General features: G+C 31.8%; 3 protein-coding genes across 3 annotated transcripts; 1 reads left to right on the top strand and 2 right to left on the bottom strand.

Annotated features, from left to right (window-relative positions):
- Window positions 1-1,270: 1,270 nt before the first annotated feature.
- Window positions 1,271-3,150, bottom strand: LOC114172969 (protein ODORANT1-like). The gene is made up of 2 exons (XM_028057138.1): window positions 2,549-3,150; window positions 1,271-1,836 (listed from the first exon to the last, which is right to left on the bottom strand). The coding sequence occupies exons 1-2, from the start codon at window positions 2,809-2,811 to the stop codon at window positions 1,302-1,304; spliced, it is 798 nt and encodes a 265-aa protein (XP_027912939.1). The 5' UTR covers window positions 2,812-3,150; the 3' UTR covers window positions 1,271-1,301.
- Window positions 3,151-8,449: 5,299 nt separating this feature from the next.
- On the bottom strand, window positions 8,450-9,211 carry LOC114174253 (lipid transfer-like protein VAS). The gene is made up of 3 exons (XM_028059052.1): window positions 8,860-9,211; window positions 8,729-8,755; window positions 8,450-8,652 (listed from the first exon to the last, which is right to left on the bottom strand). Exons 1-3 carry the CDS (start codon window positions 9,158-9,160, stop codon window positions 8,558-8,560), a joined length of 423 nt encoding a protein of 140 aa, XP_027914853.1. The 5' UTR covers window positions 9,161-9,211; the 3' UTR covers window positions 8,450-8,557.
- A 2,219-nt stretch (window positions 9,212-11,430) lies between these two features.
- Window positions 11,431-13,360, top strand: LOC114172987. The gene is made up of 8 exons (XM_028057167.1): window positions 11,431-11,692; window positions 11,774-11,920; window positions 12,011-12,108; window positions 12,192-12,264; window positions 12,352-12,412; window positions 12,500-12,585; window positions 12,663-12,752; window positions 13,071-13,360. The coding sequence occupies exons 1-8, from the start codon at window positions 11,582-11,584 to the stop codon at window positions 13,131-13,133; spliced, it is 729 nt and encodes a 242-aa protein (XP_027912968.1). The 5' UTR covers window positions 11,431-11,581; the 3' UTR covers window positions 13,134-13,360.
- The last annotated feature ends 1,612 nt before the right edge of the window (window positions 13,361-14,972 follow it).

The following is a 14,972-nucleotide window of genomic DNA, read 5'->3' as shown; positions in this document are numbered from 1 at the left end:
TAGATGTTTTTAACTTGACTTGGATTAATTGGGAGTCGAATTAATATATAATTTAAAAACCAAGAATCTCAGGAAGATAAATGCTTATGACTGTAGCATAAGACAGGTGTTCAATGTTCCACCGATTCTAAAGCTCTGGAACAATCCTGGAAGATAACATAAAATGTGGAATGAAAAAAATATAGAGTGAAATGGGTTAATGGTGTTGTTTGCTTTCTAAAATGTTATAATGATTAACTCCACTAACTTCTTCACAAGTTAAGCTAATGGGAGTACTACCACGTTCCAAGATGCACAATGAATCAAAATGTTCCTCAAAGTGCAATTTCTTTATCCAATGCTGACATCTTCAGTAAAAATCCTTGATAGTTTTATTCACAAAATGATGACATTTTCATTTAGAAAATAGTTTGGTGTATTTCTGAAAAGGTAATTGGCCTCGCTGCATAATTAAAGAAAGTAAAGTGATGAAACAGCAAAAGGTGAGGAAGAGTGGGCGACAATGAGAGGGTGATGTTATCATTTGTCAGCTTGTGGTGGATATGATAGCATTGAAGCACTATCGATACATTACAAAAACAAAACAAAAGGAAAATTAAAGCACTCATCTGCATGACAAAACATGCCCTCCTCCCTTGTGTTTCTTTAGAATTAGAATTCCAAAAGTGTTATTCTAAAGTCATCATTTTAATCTCCCCAATCTTTTTTGTCTATCCATATATCTTTGACACAAACCAGAAAATCAGAAAATTGCTGCAGAATTTATAAGCACAGTAAAAAGAAGATTTTAACAGTATTTTCAAACTGAACATCTATGTACAATAACTTACACAATTATGCCATCTTCCATTTTCTTGTGCCTACCATACACAAAAGATTACATCATTTACAACTTACAAGAATCCACTTAATGCGGTATCTGGGGGATTATGTTCGGAATCATTTGTATGATTGGGTTGGTGACTATCCTCACAAGAGAAAAGGTTTGTAGTACACCTTCCAGGAGTTTTATGCAATACAATAGCTAGATAAAAGTTAAACACCAAGAACCTAAATTCAAGTCCATGGTGTTTTGTTAATCCTCTTGTGTCAAACTTTAACATAACAGTATCACGTTCAAATCTTTTGTGTATCACATTCTTGACAAATAATCAAGGAGACCTTATCATTCATCAAGAAAGATATAAACACAAAATTTGAACGTGACAAGGACACCAGAGGATTTATTCCCATTTTATCTCAGTACATATTTTTTAGCTCTGTTTCTTAAGGATAACTCACTTTACTAGATGGACTGCATTCTAAAGCCCTTTTCTGTCCATGTCTAGAGTTTGCAGTGCATTTGATTCAATCTCGCTGGAACAATTAAAACCAAAATCATGAATACCAAAGTCCTGGCAGTCCAACAACCAAGGACAATTATCCTCCCACATTGGCAACTTTTCATTCTCCAATTTAGGTGTACTGTCCCATAACATGTCCATAAGAGGAGTTTCATCCAGCCACATACTGTTCATCAAAGACACATCACTGCAAATGCTATCCATCAAAAGGGATTCTTCCCCAGAAGAATTTTCTGCTGGTGATGAGGTGGAATTCTCTTCCAAGTTGAGAGCCACACTGTTTTCCTTAACCTGATGGATATTAGTATTATCAACTTGTGAAAAATGCTCTGCAGGGGAAGAACTATCCTGTGATGTGACTTCTTTGTTGAGAGGCTCATGAGTAACAGGATCAATACCCATCTTAAGGAGCTTTTTCTTGATGTGTGTGTTCCAGTGATTCTTAATCTCGTTGTCTGTTCTTCCTGGTAACCTGGCAGCAATCTTGGACCACCTGAGATAGATAAACTACAACAATCACTTGCATATCCAAAAAACTCATGACCCCTTCCGTAAGTTAAGTCCCAACATTGTACGGCTCTTTCTTAGTCCCAAAGGTAAGTACCCATATCAAACAAACCGCATAGGTAGCTTCAAGTGAGGAATTATCTACTAACTGATAACAATACGTCATTATTCTTTACTCAACAATCATCCTCAGTCTATTGACTTTTTCGTGCTATCAAGTTATCATACTTTTATGACTTTAAATTTTATGCACTTTTAGTATAAACTAGAAAAACTATATCATAAATACATCACATACAATAATTTGTAACCTTGTAGAAACACTTCACACACGCATGCACTATTTACTCCACTTTTACAGTGTCATCCTTGTACGTCTGTATACTAATAATAAACCTTTAATTAATCACTTTGCTTAAGTATCCAGCTTTAGAAACATGATTTCAAATGCAAGTTCCTTCTTGAACATATATGCATGAAAAGACTAGGACTTTAAACTTGTTTGAAGGAGAAACCAAGCTAAAGCTACAAGTTATTAGTATACCTCTTCGTGTTTTGAAAATGTAGTTACCTGTGTTACGTGGATATCAGTAGAGATGATAGGGTAGCGGAGCATGTAATGGTTTTTGTTGAAATTTATAGAAGGAAGTGTGGTTGGTTGAAGGTGAGGTAGTGAAAAAAGAAGAAATATTACTAACCTGTTTCCAAGACGGGCATGGAGATCAATAACAAGTTGTTCTTCTGCCTGTGTGAGGAGGCCTCTCTTCAAGTCAGGTCTGAGATAATTAGTCCAGCGAAGACGACAACTCTTACCACAACGGCGAAGACCAGCAAGCTTGGGAACAGCACGCCAACAGCACTGGCCATTGGTGAGAATGAAGTTTATCAGTTTTTTGTCTTCCTCAGCAGTCCATGGACCTTTCTTCACTCCAAGTTTGTCACAGCAAGGTTGTCTCCCCATAGCAACTGCTACTAACCGATACGAACCTTCAAACTAGCCAATGGAAAGTGTCACCAACACTAGCTTCTTGTTGAGACGACTCAAAAGTCCCACACCCACCTTTATATATTAATAAAGCTCTCTCCTTTTACTGCTTGAGTATTATATCAAACAGAAAAGATGCATCCCAAACAACACTCAAATAAGGGACACAGAAAAACTGAGGGTATTTCGGGTCCCACCTAGGTGTTGTGAAAGCTATGTGGGAACCAATATGGGATGTTCTGGTGTTTTTTTCTCACTGCATAAAATGGGTGATGCTCAAGAATTGGTGACCCAAAGGCAGAGCTACATGTAAGCATCCCAGAGGGAAAAAATGTGTAAAATGATTGATCCTTTTCGATTTTTCCTTTGCAAAACCACTTCCCTAATTGCACTCTTACTCAACCTTTTCGTCATCACCACGTCTACGTGTCCTCATTAGCGGTAGATTGTGATAGAGTGTGGATGATTGCTACAATTGGTTGGTCCGCATGTGCAACATAACCGTTTGATGGGATGAAAATGAAATTGTAGCAATTGGATGTGGTTGAAGGGGACTGATATAACGCAGTAAAATCGTCGATCATCTATGCTGCGTGTGAGACAATTCGCTGCTCTTAGTTTGAAAAATTTAGTGTAAAAACTCACTGAGATTTTTGTATATTTAACTTTCTTGTTATTCAGTAATGGACAATGAACTCGTGTGTTTCGGGGCCGCAGTTTTGTTTTTCTTCTATTTTTCCCATGCTACAAAGCAATAATTCCCAACTTCCTTTTCTCTAGCCTATCATCAATGCACAGTACTGCGGAAAGTTAGAGAGTAGAGACAAAAGGAATATGCCTAGTCGAAGTATAGAACCATTCTACAAGCCACGACTTTGGTATCTTTTGAAGAATATTTAATAACTTAATGAACAAAAGATTGAAAACAAAATAAATGCTTTCTGGTTTGTACATGCCTCAGCTGATAAGAAATAACATTCAAATAACACAGTAAATACATTTTAGCGTGAGACTATTAAAATTATCATGTATTAGAGGTATTATCTGTTTTGTAATGACAAGTTTTATTATAATTTTATTCTTAAAAGGTATATCAAAGAATAAAAAGAAGAATGAGTATTTATACCGTTTCGACCTCGAAATTATGTGAAACATGTGGAACTGCTTGGCTGGAACAATTCTAAATTTACAATATTTGAGGTATGTATCCAAATAGTGAGGATGAAGCATTTTACAGTGAAAAAAAGTTATCCTGAATTTGTTGCTGGTATATGTTTAGAAATATCACCTTTTTCTTTGCTTGAAAACTCTAAATTTGTCTTTGTGACTAAAGAAAAATTTGGTATATCCACTTGTATAAGCAACATATGAAGTACATCTAGCAATGTTACGTGTACATAGACATTAATCTCGACGGAACTGTATTAAGGAGAAAACCAAATTCATTACTTTTTTACATTCAAGTTAGTCATAACTTTACTTTTTTCCAGAGATTAAAGTAAAGTCACACACACCATTACACACTTTCAGAAACTAAAACCGTCATTTATACATAAATAAATAACAATCACTTTATTTTGATCCTAAAATTATTTATTCTAGCTATAATCGAAAAACACATTATATACTCTTTGGAGAACTTGATAGAGAGAGCACCAAAATTTTGCTATGTAATGCTAAATTTTATTTTATTTTTTTAAATTCTGTATATATTCTCTATAAAAGGCTTAAAACACCTCAAGTGTTTTCTATGAGAAAAAAAAATCATTTTGCTTAAAACACCAATAACTTGAATTCTGAGCGAAGGAGATGATATACCCTAATCTTGATGTATACACAGCCTTTTTGTTGGATCTATCATGTGACTCTTTAATATAACATTTTATTACATGCCACCTTCAACTTAGGTTAGGAGTAGTTGCCAACTTCTATTTTTTTTTTTTTTTCATTATTCTTTCTAAAAGTGTTAGAATGAACAACCAAGAAATGTTCTCTCCAAATCATAGTTACTAATTTAAAACTACATCAATAATTACCTATTAAAACTTCAAAGAGCTATAAATATATGAAAAATGGCAGTGTCACCGTTTGGTTTTTCTTAAATATGAAGTATGCTATTTTTATTTATTTTTTATTTACTTAGATTTGTGTATCAAAGACAATTAGTGCTGTTCTATGCATTGTCAATTGGTGGGAAAGTTGGTAATGAAAAAGTAATGACTACAAATTTCTCTTCCTCTCCACCTTTTCCGTGTCACTTTGTGACTTTGTTGTTAATAATCAGTACCAAAGTATAACCATGTTTTACACGGATAATCAGTTCAACTCAATAATGTATATTAAGCTGAATTATATAAAAAAATATTAATTTTTTAAAAGAATTGTGCTGAATTATTATATTAGCTTAGTTTTATAAGATTGAAAAAAGTATTTTAAAATAGAATATCTGTCACTAATATTTGAAAAAACAAGTAGTTTAAAAAATTAAAAACATTTTGAAATTTTTAATTTGGTTAAAATTAATCAAATCGTGAAATAGTTAATTTCCTTTAAATTATTATACGCTTAAATTTAAATTTTTAAACATTTTAAAAGTTTAATTCAGCTTTATAATAATTTAATTTAGTTCTTAGACTTTGTTTGGATAATTAGTAAAAGTTAACCACAAACTAGGAATACTTATGCTAATTCATACATACAGCAATTTTAAATAAGTACACATTAGCTTATTGTATTTTCATTTGGAAGGCAAATTCCGAAATATCAAAATAGAGAATTCATTTCCAAAAAAAAATAAATAAAGAGAGAGGCTGATTTAGCTTAAATTTTGTATGAAGAAAGTTTTGTGGGACATTACAATACTCAATTTTATATTAGCTTTCTACAGGAAAAAAATTATAATTACGTCATAATTCGTCCCACCATCTAAGTTTTTTAAACAAGGAGATCTCCATGATTGAGTTGCAAGTTGCAAATATTATGGGGATTTTCTTTTTCATACATATATAACGTTTATATTTGTAAATAGTTTTTAAGCAAATCAGACATGTACTACATGAATTGATTATCTGTCGGATAGTATTATTTTATATATCTCTTGATTATAAAACATTTAAAACCAAAATATAATTGAATTCAAATTCAATATAAAGATTATGACTTGGTTTTCGTCAGCCATTAAGCATCTAATGATAGGAGTTAGGTGAAATAGCTCTGTTGGGTTGTGCACTTGAGTTGTCAACTCTTGTTTGCATGGAAGATGCCCGAGTGTAATGATGCCAAACATCAACGATAGAAGAGGAAAAAATAAGGAAAAAAAATATATTAGTATAAAAAGTAATTATATATATATATATATATATATATTTATTTATTTATCGTAGGTGATATTAATTATAACGTTAAGTGAATTAGATCGTAATCGAATCACAATATTTGAATTATTTTCTATTTTGAATAAAAAAAATTACATCATAACTAATGATTATAATTTTTGGTAACTGTTAGATCCTAACAATTTATATGAGAATCACGGTGACGAATTTGATTCCTAATAAAAAATTATCGGGGATTGTCTCCATCTTAAGAATATGTATTCATAAATACTCATAAATATAAAATACAAATATCATTTTTTTTCTTTAATTTAAAACATATGAATATATTAAATTTATAAAGAAATTTAATTCAAACTAAAAGCATGTGTATCATTATTTTCTCAACCTTTAAAAAAGTCAATTCAATAACCATGTTATTTATGTAAAAACACAATCAAGCCTCATTTAAAAACAAGTTTAATAAGTATCTAACAAAAGAATTGGTGTTGTAAAAAATTATGATAAACAGTGTACTTGATTGAAGTATTTGAGAAAGTAACTTCAAAATCAGAGTAATGAATTCGTCACTGTCTCACTGAGACAAACATTTAAGAAAATATAAACAAATCAGATGGACTTATCGTTGTTGAACATCGACAAGACAAGGCTACTTTATTTAAAAGTTGAATTTAGAGTGCTATTGGTATTCTTTTTTAGTGACTTTGGGGTATCGTGGATTAGTGCTGTGCACGCTCGAGCCTCAGAAAAGGTTTTTTAATTTTTTTCAACACATTGGAACAGTAGATAGAATTGGATTGGACTTTGGATGAAGAGATTCAAACTTTCAATGGCGTAATCTTTGGTTCAATGACGTGATGATATAATTAATCAGCATGGTGACATTATAGCAACTTTTTAGCTAAAGTATAGCTACGTATTTGAGATCAAGTATGAGTTTGAATGTAAACTAGTTGACCAATAAACAGTTATCATACTCAATAACAGTTATATAGGAACTTATATCAATTCATCTCTAACTGCTTTTTAAAATTAAATCACCCATACTTCTAATTCTTTATTAGGAAATTAATCATTTGAAATTGTTAGAAAATATATTAACATGTATAACAAATGAATCGTGAAGGTATTAAAATTTACAAATACAGTACGTCCAATCATTTTTTTACATACACGCACAAACAAATTATTTAATTTATTATACTAAATAAGTTTCAAAGACGTTAAATTTCGTTAACTATTCGTATGAGAGGTTATATTATAATTAGATTATATTAAAAAATATTTTATGTAAATTGAAAATCACTTGATATTCTATCATTGTAGTACATTTACTTTTTTTTTTATGTATTAATTGTACCTTTTAACATTATTAGTAAAAGCTAACTATAAATTATGTGCTTATACATCTTAAATCGTCATAAAGATGTTCATTTATAATCCTTGAAACGATATCATAATATTTGATATTTAATTAGTAACTTTGTATTCTGAAAAAAAAAAAGCTATTAAAAGAACCATACATAAAAAACCTTCGTAAAATAAACTGATCTAAATGACCATGCACATCTTAACTTGTTCACACATTTGACGTGTGAGAATTTAACTTAATTAATTTTTTTTATTACTGAACTGTGGCTGATTTAATCGAACATACACACGCAACAACTCTATCTTCGGAAATTATTAGATAATTTTGGATTGTTATTTGTTTCAGTTACTAATTTAAATGACAATATCTCCACTACACAAACTTGTCTGTATCAAAGTTATATATATATATATATATATATATATATATATATATATATATATATATATATATATATATATATATATATTGTAAAGTATATTTTAATTTTAACTTGTGCTCTTTAATTTTATGATTTAATTATACATGATACAAAAAAAGGTTTAGAAATTGGGTCAACCCCGTCCTGCTAAAAATTTTGGATCTTAAACAAGTTGAAGTGAGATTCAACTAAATGGTTTTTATAAAATTCCAAGTTGAACAAAGACAACAATAAAATTATCACAATAACCCGTTTCCGCAAACATTCGCACACGTCAATTTAGAGACTCTGCGTTTTGTTTGTCACCTCCACGTTAACATATCTATCAAGACATTCGGACATTTATTTAACTATAGTTTAAATTAAATTCTTATTAATAAATAGAAACTGATTCAAAATGAAAAAAATAATTAAACTTATTAGTAAATAAATTGTGACTAGTTGTTGAATAAATTAGTAATATTAGAAACAATGACGAGAGACGACTTCATGAAAGAAAGGAAATTGTAATTGCAGGATTTGTATTGATGAAGAATGGAAATTAATCATGAACTCCAATCCAAGCAAGGTTTTGTGAAGCGAAAATTAATCCTCCTAATTAAACATAGCGTAAACACACAAGAACAGTGCGAAGGAGAGTCCACTGAACGTAGCTCTGCTCGTGCCTCCTTCATCACCTCCCACCGTTGCTGCAAAATCATGGATGAAGAAATGAAAAAAAATGATGGTGATGAATGAGAAAAAGAAAATTGAGAGAATTCTTACCTGGAGGCGGAGCCGAAGAGAAAGGTGCTGAAATTTTGAAAAAAGTAAAATAAAATAAAATTTGATATGTTGTATAAGATAGAAAGGTTTGGAAGCTAAGAGGAAATTAGAATGCAGTAATAAGGAGTAACCTTTGCAGGAGGTGAGTTTGAAGTTGACGCCGCAAGATTGAAGAAGTTGAATAGCGTGAGAGAGAGTGGTACCTAAAGCTTCAAGTGCTCCAGGAGTTAATGCAAGTTCGCAGAAACATGAATTCTGGTTTGCGTTCACTTCTTTGACTGGATTGCAGCAAGTTTGAGGTGGTGGCTTAGTGGAGTTCAAGAAATCAATGCATGGAGATAGCGGTCCCAGGCATGGTGGCACACCTTGTCCATTCGCAAACCCAATTACAGTGATGCTCAACACCAAAACCAATTTCCAAACCCTAATCATCCTTTTCTTCTTCTTTTTCTTTCTCTGCTTTTGGTTTCGCCATTCTCTTCTATAAATACCTCCAAATCTATGATTGCCTCGCTGGACTCCACATGTTCACTTCAACCCTAATCACAAGACGAGATCCCACGTCCTCGCTTAATTAAAATGTCTCATATTGGGGGTTTTCAACGTTTGAAAATGACGCATAAGCAAATTATTAATAATCCTGATAAGATTCCAATTAATAATAATGCCAGAAACAAAATAAAAAATGATTTTCTCCTTGATTCCTGGCAACCCATCATATCCCTACAACTTGTTGCCTAATGGTACTTGACCTTTGATCATCTTGAAGGTCTAAAACACAATCACTGTAGTAATCTGCTAATTTTTTCCTATAATTAATGGGAAACATATTCTGAATTTCCAGAGATCAGAGCGGGTACAAATCAAATTCAACTTTTAAGCTCTCTCTGTAGATATTGAATCCACTACAACAAGTATATCCTCTACAAGACCATGTGTAATTTATTCTTTTGGCTCACTCAACAATGTCTAAAAAACAATTCTTCACGATTTCCGAAACAGATGAGTAAGGAGGATGGAAGAAATTAAGTGTTTGGATGGGAAGGAGGATTTAAGATAAGGTATACAGATGAATTTAAAAGGATAAAAAGATGATTATAGTATTACTTATTTGAACATATAAATGAAGAGATTTGAAAATAAATTTCTGAATAATTATATTGGTATGACAAATAAAATAATATTTTAATATATTAAAATATAAAATTGTTTTTTCCCAATAACTAAAATGAATAGAAAATAAAATTTATTTAGATACAATTAATTTAGAATTAATAGAAAATATAATATATTTAGTTGGAATAAAACTTTAGTAGGTGTAATAAACTTAAAATAAAATATGGTTTGCGGAAAACTAATTTTAATTGTTCGTTGAATTAAAAATAATAATAATGTTATTAGTTATTAAATGTATATTATTATAAAATTTATTAGTATTTTAACATAAAATACTAATTATTATGATAATATAAACACTAAGCACCCACGTGAGTTGTGCCTGACTATGAGTTAAGCTTTTAACAAAGTGGTAAGTGTTTCTTCCTGACAATTGGTATTAATCTAAGAGTGAGATTTCTAGTAGGACAATTGTTTAGGGAGAGATTGTTGCAGGTGACATCAATTGTCCCATGGTGGACTAGGTCACAATCGAATCGGGTGTTTGGACTGTTACACTCTTAAATAAAAAGAGTTGTGCCCTGACTATGAATTAAAGTTATTGACCAAGTGGTAATCGATCGATCTAACAAAAAATCATAGAATCAATTATGCTATCAACACATGATGGAAATTGATTTCAACCTCCTTTCAAATACAATGAACCGATTTTAGCACCAACATAATTAATTTCGGCCCCTATTTTAGTCTTTGATATGTCCATGACCAAGACATTCTCTCAAATCCTCATTCATGTACGGATGCTTCACTCCTTCACTCTCGTAAATCCTCACTTCCAAATATTTACAAATCCACTGAAATAAATTTACGAAACATTCACAAATTTATCCTCACATATTCACTTTAACCCTATCTTTGTTTCTGACGATGAAATAATTTGAGGGTGATTTTTGAACTTTCAATGCAATCGATTGTTCCCTTATGATGTTTTTATTTGTAAAAACTGATTTGGAGAAGAAGGAGATGATGAATTTGAGCGAATTAGAGGATGATGTTTGTGTTATTTTTTTTAAGAGATTTGAAAGTATAGTTTGGAAAAGTAAATAAATGATTTGATTGATGTAATTTATTAAAAATTAAATTTAATCGAAAGAAAAACAAAATTATCAATTACCTTTAATGTTGAAAATAATATAAAATCATATAGTTAAATTTATTTTATACACAATATTTAAATGAATAAATTAAAAAAATATTTTAAAAAAAATATAATATATTTACTTCTTCATTTTTCTTTTGATAAATAATTTAGAAATTTGAAATATTAATTATTGTTATAAGTATAATTTACCCTCAAATCATATTTTTCTAATTCCTCTCGACACTAAATCTCTTCGAGTGAACGTAATACTGAGGAACAACCGTTCCATGCACAAAAGGTGCTACATCCAGCAAATTGGATTAGTGTATTTTATCGACCCACGAAAGAATATTGTGGGTGCCAAATGGCCCAGTCCATCCTGGAAAACCCAACAGAAAAAAACTTGTGCAAAAGATGGACAAAAAAGAAACAAAGGGAGAGTGGAACAAATTGAATTACAGAGCTATCCGAAATTGTAAAGGATAACGCAAATTTGATTTGGAAGGGGAAGGAAGTTGCAGTTGCAAGGTGGAGAGTTTATTGAGAGAGAGAGAGAGAGAGAGAGAGAGAGAGAGAGACGTGTAGGTTCAATCTGAATGGCCACGCTTGGCTTTGGCTTTGCTACCACAAGTGTGAGTGCCGCCGCTGGTTATCGCAGGAGAAGCAACTGCAGGTGGCGCAAACCCACAATTTTGGCCGTTGGATGGGTAACTAAACCAAACCACTTCTCTTATGTCTTATGGTCTTGTCTTGCAACTTGTGTTTGAAAATTTGTTGTGCGAAGGAAGGACCCCGAAGGCGTGTTTGGTCCACCCCAAACCGGCCACCTCGCCGGGCTCGAATTTCGAAGACGCCTCGAGAGAGACGCAGAAGCCCGCGAAGCCTTCCAACGTCAAGTCCAAGAAGAGAAAGAACGCCGTCAAACCCTTCGACAAGTATTTCTTTCTCTTTCCTCTTCCTTTTGTTTTTATTCTCTAATTCTTGCATTATTCATTCGTTTTCTTCTTCTTTTTTGCATTTCTCAGTCCCGTATTGAACCCGATACTCCAGAAGAGCTCATTGAATACTTTCTTGACACTGAAGCTCAGGAGATTGAGTTTGAGATTGCGAGAATGAGACCGCGGTTCCTACTTTATCTTTAACCCTCTGTTTCCTTTTAATTTAACTCAATCACTTTCTTATGACCCATTTCTATTGACTCTGCAGATTGGATGAGGGATTCTTTGCTCAACTGAAATTCGAGTTAGGACAGCTTCGGTTCGCTGTTAACAAAACAGAGGTAACTAGTGTTTTTTCAATCTTTAAAAATGTTTGAGCTGTGCAAAACATTATCGTGTCTGCTTATTTTACACCGATTGTTCTGCAGCACATGGAGGAAAGACAGATTGAACTAGAGGCTCTAGAGAAAGCCATACAAGAAGGAATAGGTTTGTAAATAATAATAAAAAAGAAGAAGATGGTTTAGGAATTTGCCAAATATGTAAGTTCACTCCTTGTTCCTATCTTGTATGCAGAGGCCTATGATAAGATGCAAGGTCAACTCATTAAAGCCAGGGCAAGCCTAACCAAAATCTTGACATCAAAGGATGTTCAAGCAACTGTAAGTCTTGTTCGTTTTCCTTTAAGTTTGCTGGTTTTGTTGTAAGTTATGCTCACTCTAATTTGTCTTCAATGCAGTTGCTGGATATGGTTGAAAAGAATGAAATTAATAGATCTTTGTTGGCACTTCTAGATGAAAACATAGCAAATGCACATAAGGGTAATCAGGTAGGCGATAAATTTCGGAATGTTTTTCCATTTGTTAGTATAAACTGCGAGTGGAGTTCCCAATATTAAGGCCAAATAATCCTAGTATCACTCGGTTGTATTGTAACCAATATGGTAGGACCCTTCTTGGAACATTTTGATGCCACAGGCCTAGAAAAATAAGATTCAAAGCCCTCAACTCCACTAATGGACTTAGGATTGTGGGATGATTTTGTGTTGATGATGAATTTCACAATCAAACCTGTGGTGCTGTGGTGCATAAGATATTGAGATATGCTTTGTGATGAAAATATTTACATGTTAATTTCCTTGTTGCAGAAAAAGGCTGCAGAATACATGGAGAAGCTCCGGGGGTCTGTTATTAGGTACATGACAGTTTAGTGCATATAGTACTTTTCTTCCCACTTTTCTATTAATTTGTGTGAAAATTGTATTTTTGATAAATGTATCAAATAAAAAAGTACCAAACAACTGAGATGTTGCGGTAGCAACTGTAATATCTGAACTAAGAAATTGTAAATTTTGAAATACGGCCTGTGTGTATCATTCACTGAAATTTTGATGAAAAGTGATTTTAGAACCAGAATATAAACTTCCTATCTTGATTCTGCACTAGCTTGAAGGGTGGATGAACCAATTGTACTTGGTGTCAATAAAATGGGTTTACATGGGCAACTTACAATTAGTTTCTATGTGAAATTTTATCATTAATGCCGGGGTACAATTTAGTCGGTAATGTTAAATTTACTTCCTTTAATTTTCGAATGTGCATTTATTTAAACTACCCATTGAATGCGACTACATGATAAACTCTCAATGTTAGTAAGATGAGATGAAAATACTGATTAAATCGCTAGCATACAATATTGCAATGTAATCTTATTTTCCAACTACATTATCACAATGGTATCTCAGGAAGGCATATTGTTATTGTAATTTTAATTTTAATAACGAGATATAACTTTGAAAACTTGTATTAAATCTATTAGATTTAATTAGTAATTTAGTCTTTAATATTTAGGTTTTTATTTGTTCACGTGTTATTCTACAATGTTTAATTAGTAATTTAGTTTCTATATTTTTCTTTTAATTCAATTTTTTTTTACGTAAAGGTAATATTATCTATTTTTTGTCAATGTTGTCCACAACAACGTGATAATGAATCCAAAAGTCATAATTGAGTTGATGTGTCTATCTTAAATTTCAAGGAGACGATTTAAGTGATATTGTGTTGTTAAAAAAGAAGGGATTTGAGTGGGAGAAGAGGACTTTGCCTACCTCACATGGTTACCTCTTAATAACGATGTTAATGCTGATTTAAGGAAAGATACAACACTATCTCTATAAAAATATGGATATTTAATTAAAAAGAAAAATATATAAAGACCATTATAAAGATTAAATTATTTATTAAATTGACGCATGAAAACATTTTAAACGACCTTAACAAAAAGGACCTACCTCCATTCTATTTAAAGAAATTAGGTTGAATTGAGTAAAAAATTAAAAACTAAAATATAAGAATGAAACTACTAATTAAAGTAAACTATTATAAATAGATCACTTCATTATAATAAGATTTAATATTCTTTAAAAAATAAAAATTTGATTCTTTATTTAAGAAACTAACGATTATGAAATGTAATATAGATACTATCAATAAATGTTGATGATGTGATTATTAGGTCTTTTGAGAGAAGATTACTAAAAAGATATAAAACTAATGAAAGATGAATCCAACTCACAGTCCACATATAGGTAATTGATATTACTTTTAACTCAAAATCTTATTCTAATAATTTATGGTGCTCAACTTTATTGTTTTTACTCAATCTGGGACTTAGACTCACTTGGATTCGTAACAATCTTCTCTCAAAACCCTTACTTGTATCACCCCGCCATTCACATGTGTTCACATCATGGGACATGCTTGTCTGACCTTTAGGAAGATTTTTGATACTAAGGACTCGTTGAGCGGGTCATCACGCGAACTAGGCTCTGATACCATTGTTGGGTCATTCGAAAAAACACACTTGTCTGACCCTCCATCAAGAAGACTTTTGATACAGGGACTCGTCTGAGTCGGTCACCATACAACCAAACTCTAATACCATTATTAGATCTTTCGATAAAGAATCAAAGATGATAAATTTATGGATTTATGAGTCTTTATTCTTATATGATGTTCAATTGTAATTGTCTCCTTTCTAATCTATATAA

This window comes from Vigna unguiculata, chromosome 2 (genome assembly GCF_004118075.2).
Source record: "Vigna unguiculata cultivar IT97K-499-35 chromosome 2, ASM411807v1, whole genome shotgun sequence".
In the NCBI taxonomy this organism is placed as follows: domain Eukaryota; kingdom Viridiplantae; phylum Streptophyta; class Magnoliopsida; order Fabales; family Fabaceae; genus Vigna; species Vigna unguiculata.
This window is presented reverse-complemented; position numbering and strand designations above follow the sequence as displayed.

Excerpts from the sequence above, each read along its gene's own strand:
- LOC114172969 (XM_028057138.1), bottom strand. The coding sequence starts at position 2,811 with ATGGGGAGACAACCTTGCTGTGACAAACTTGGAGTGAAGAAAGGTCCA. Across the intron at positions 1,837-2,548 it reads CATGCCCGTCTTGGAAACAG|GTGGTCCAAGATTGCTGCCA; the intron begins GTTAGTAATATT and ends TATCTATCTCAG.
- LOC114174253 (XM_028059052.1), bottom strand. The coding sequence starts at position 9,160 with ATGATTAGGGTTTGGAAATTGGTTTTGGTGTTGAGCATCACTGTAATT. Across the intron at positions 8,756-8,859 it reads CAAACTCACCTCCTGCAAAG|CACCTTTCTCTTCGGCTCCG; the intron begins GTTACTCCTTAT and ends TCAAAATTTCAG. Across the intron at positions 8,653-8,728 it reads CTCTTCGGCTCCGCCTCCAG|CAACGGTGGGAGGTGATGAA; the intron begins GTAAGAATTCTC and ends ATGATTTTGCAG.
- LOC114172987 (XM_028057167.1), top strand. The coding sequence starts at position 11,582 with ATGGCCACGCTTGGCTTTGGCTTTGCTACCACAAGTGTGAGTGCCGCC. Across the intron at positions 11,693-11,773 it reads CAATTTTGGCCGTTGGATGG|GACCCCGAAGGCGTGTTTGG; the intron begins GTAACTAAACCA and ends GTGCGAAGGAAG. Across the intron at positions 12,586-12,662 it reads CAAAGGATGTTCAAGCAACT|TTGCTGGATATGGTTGAAAA; the intron begins GTAAGTCTTGTT and ends TCTTCAATGCAG.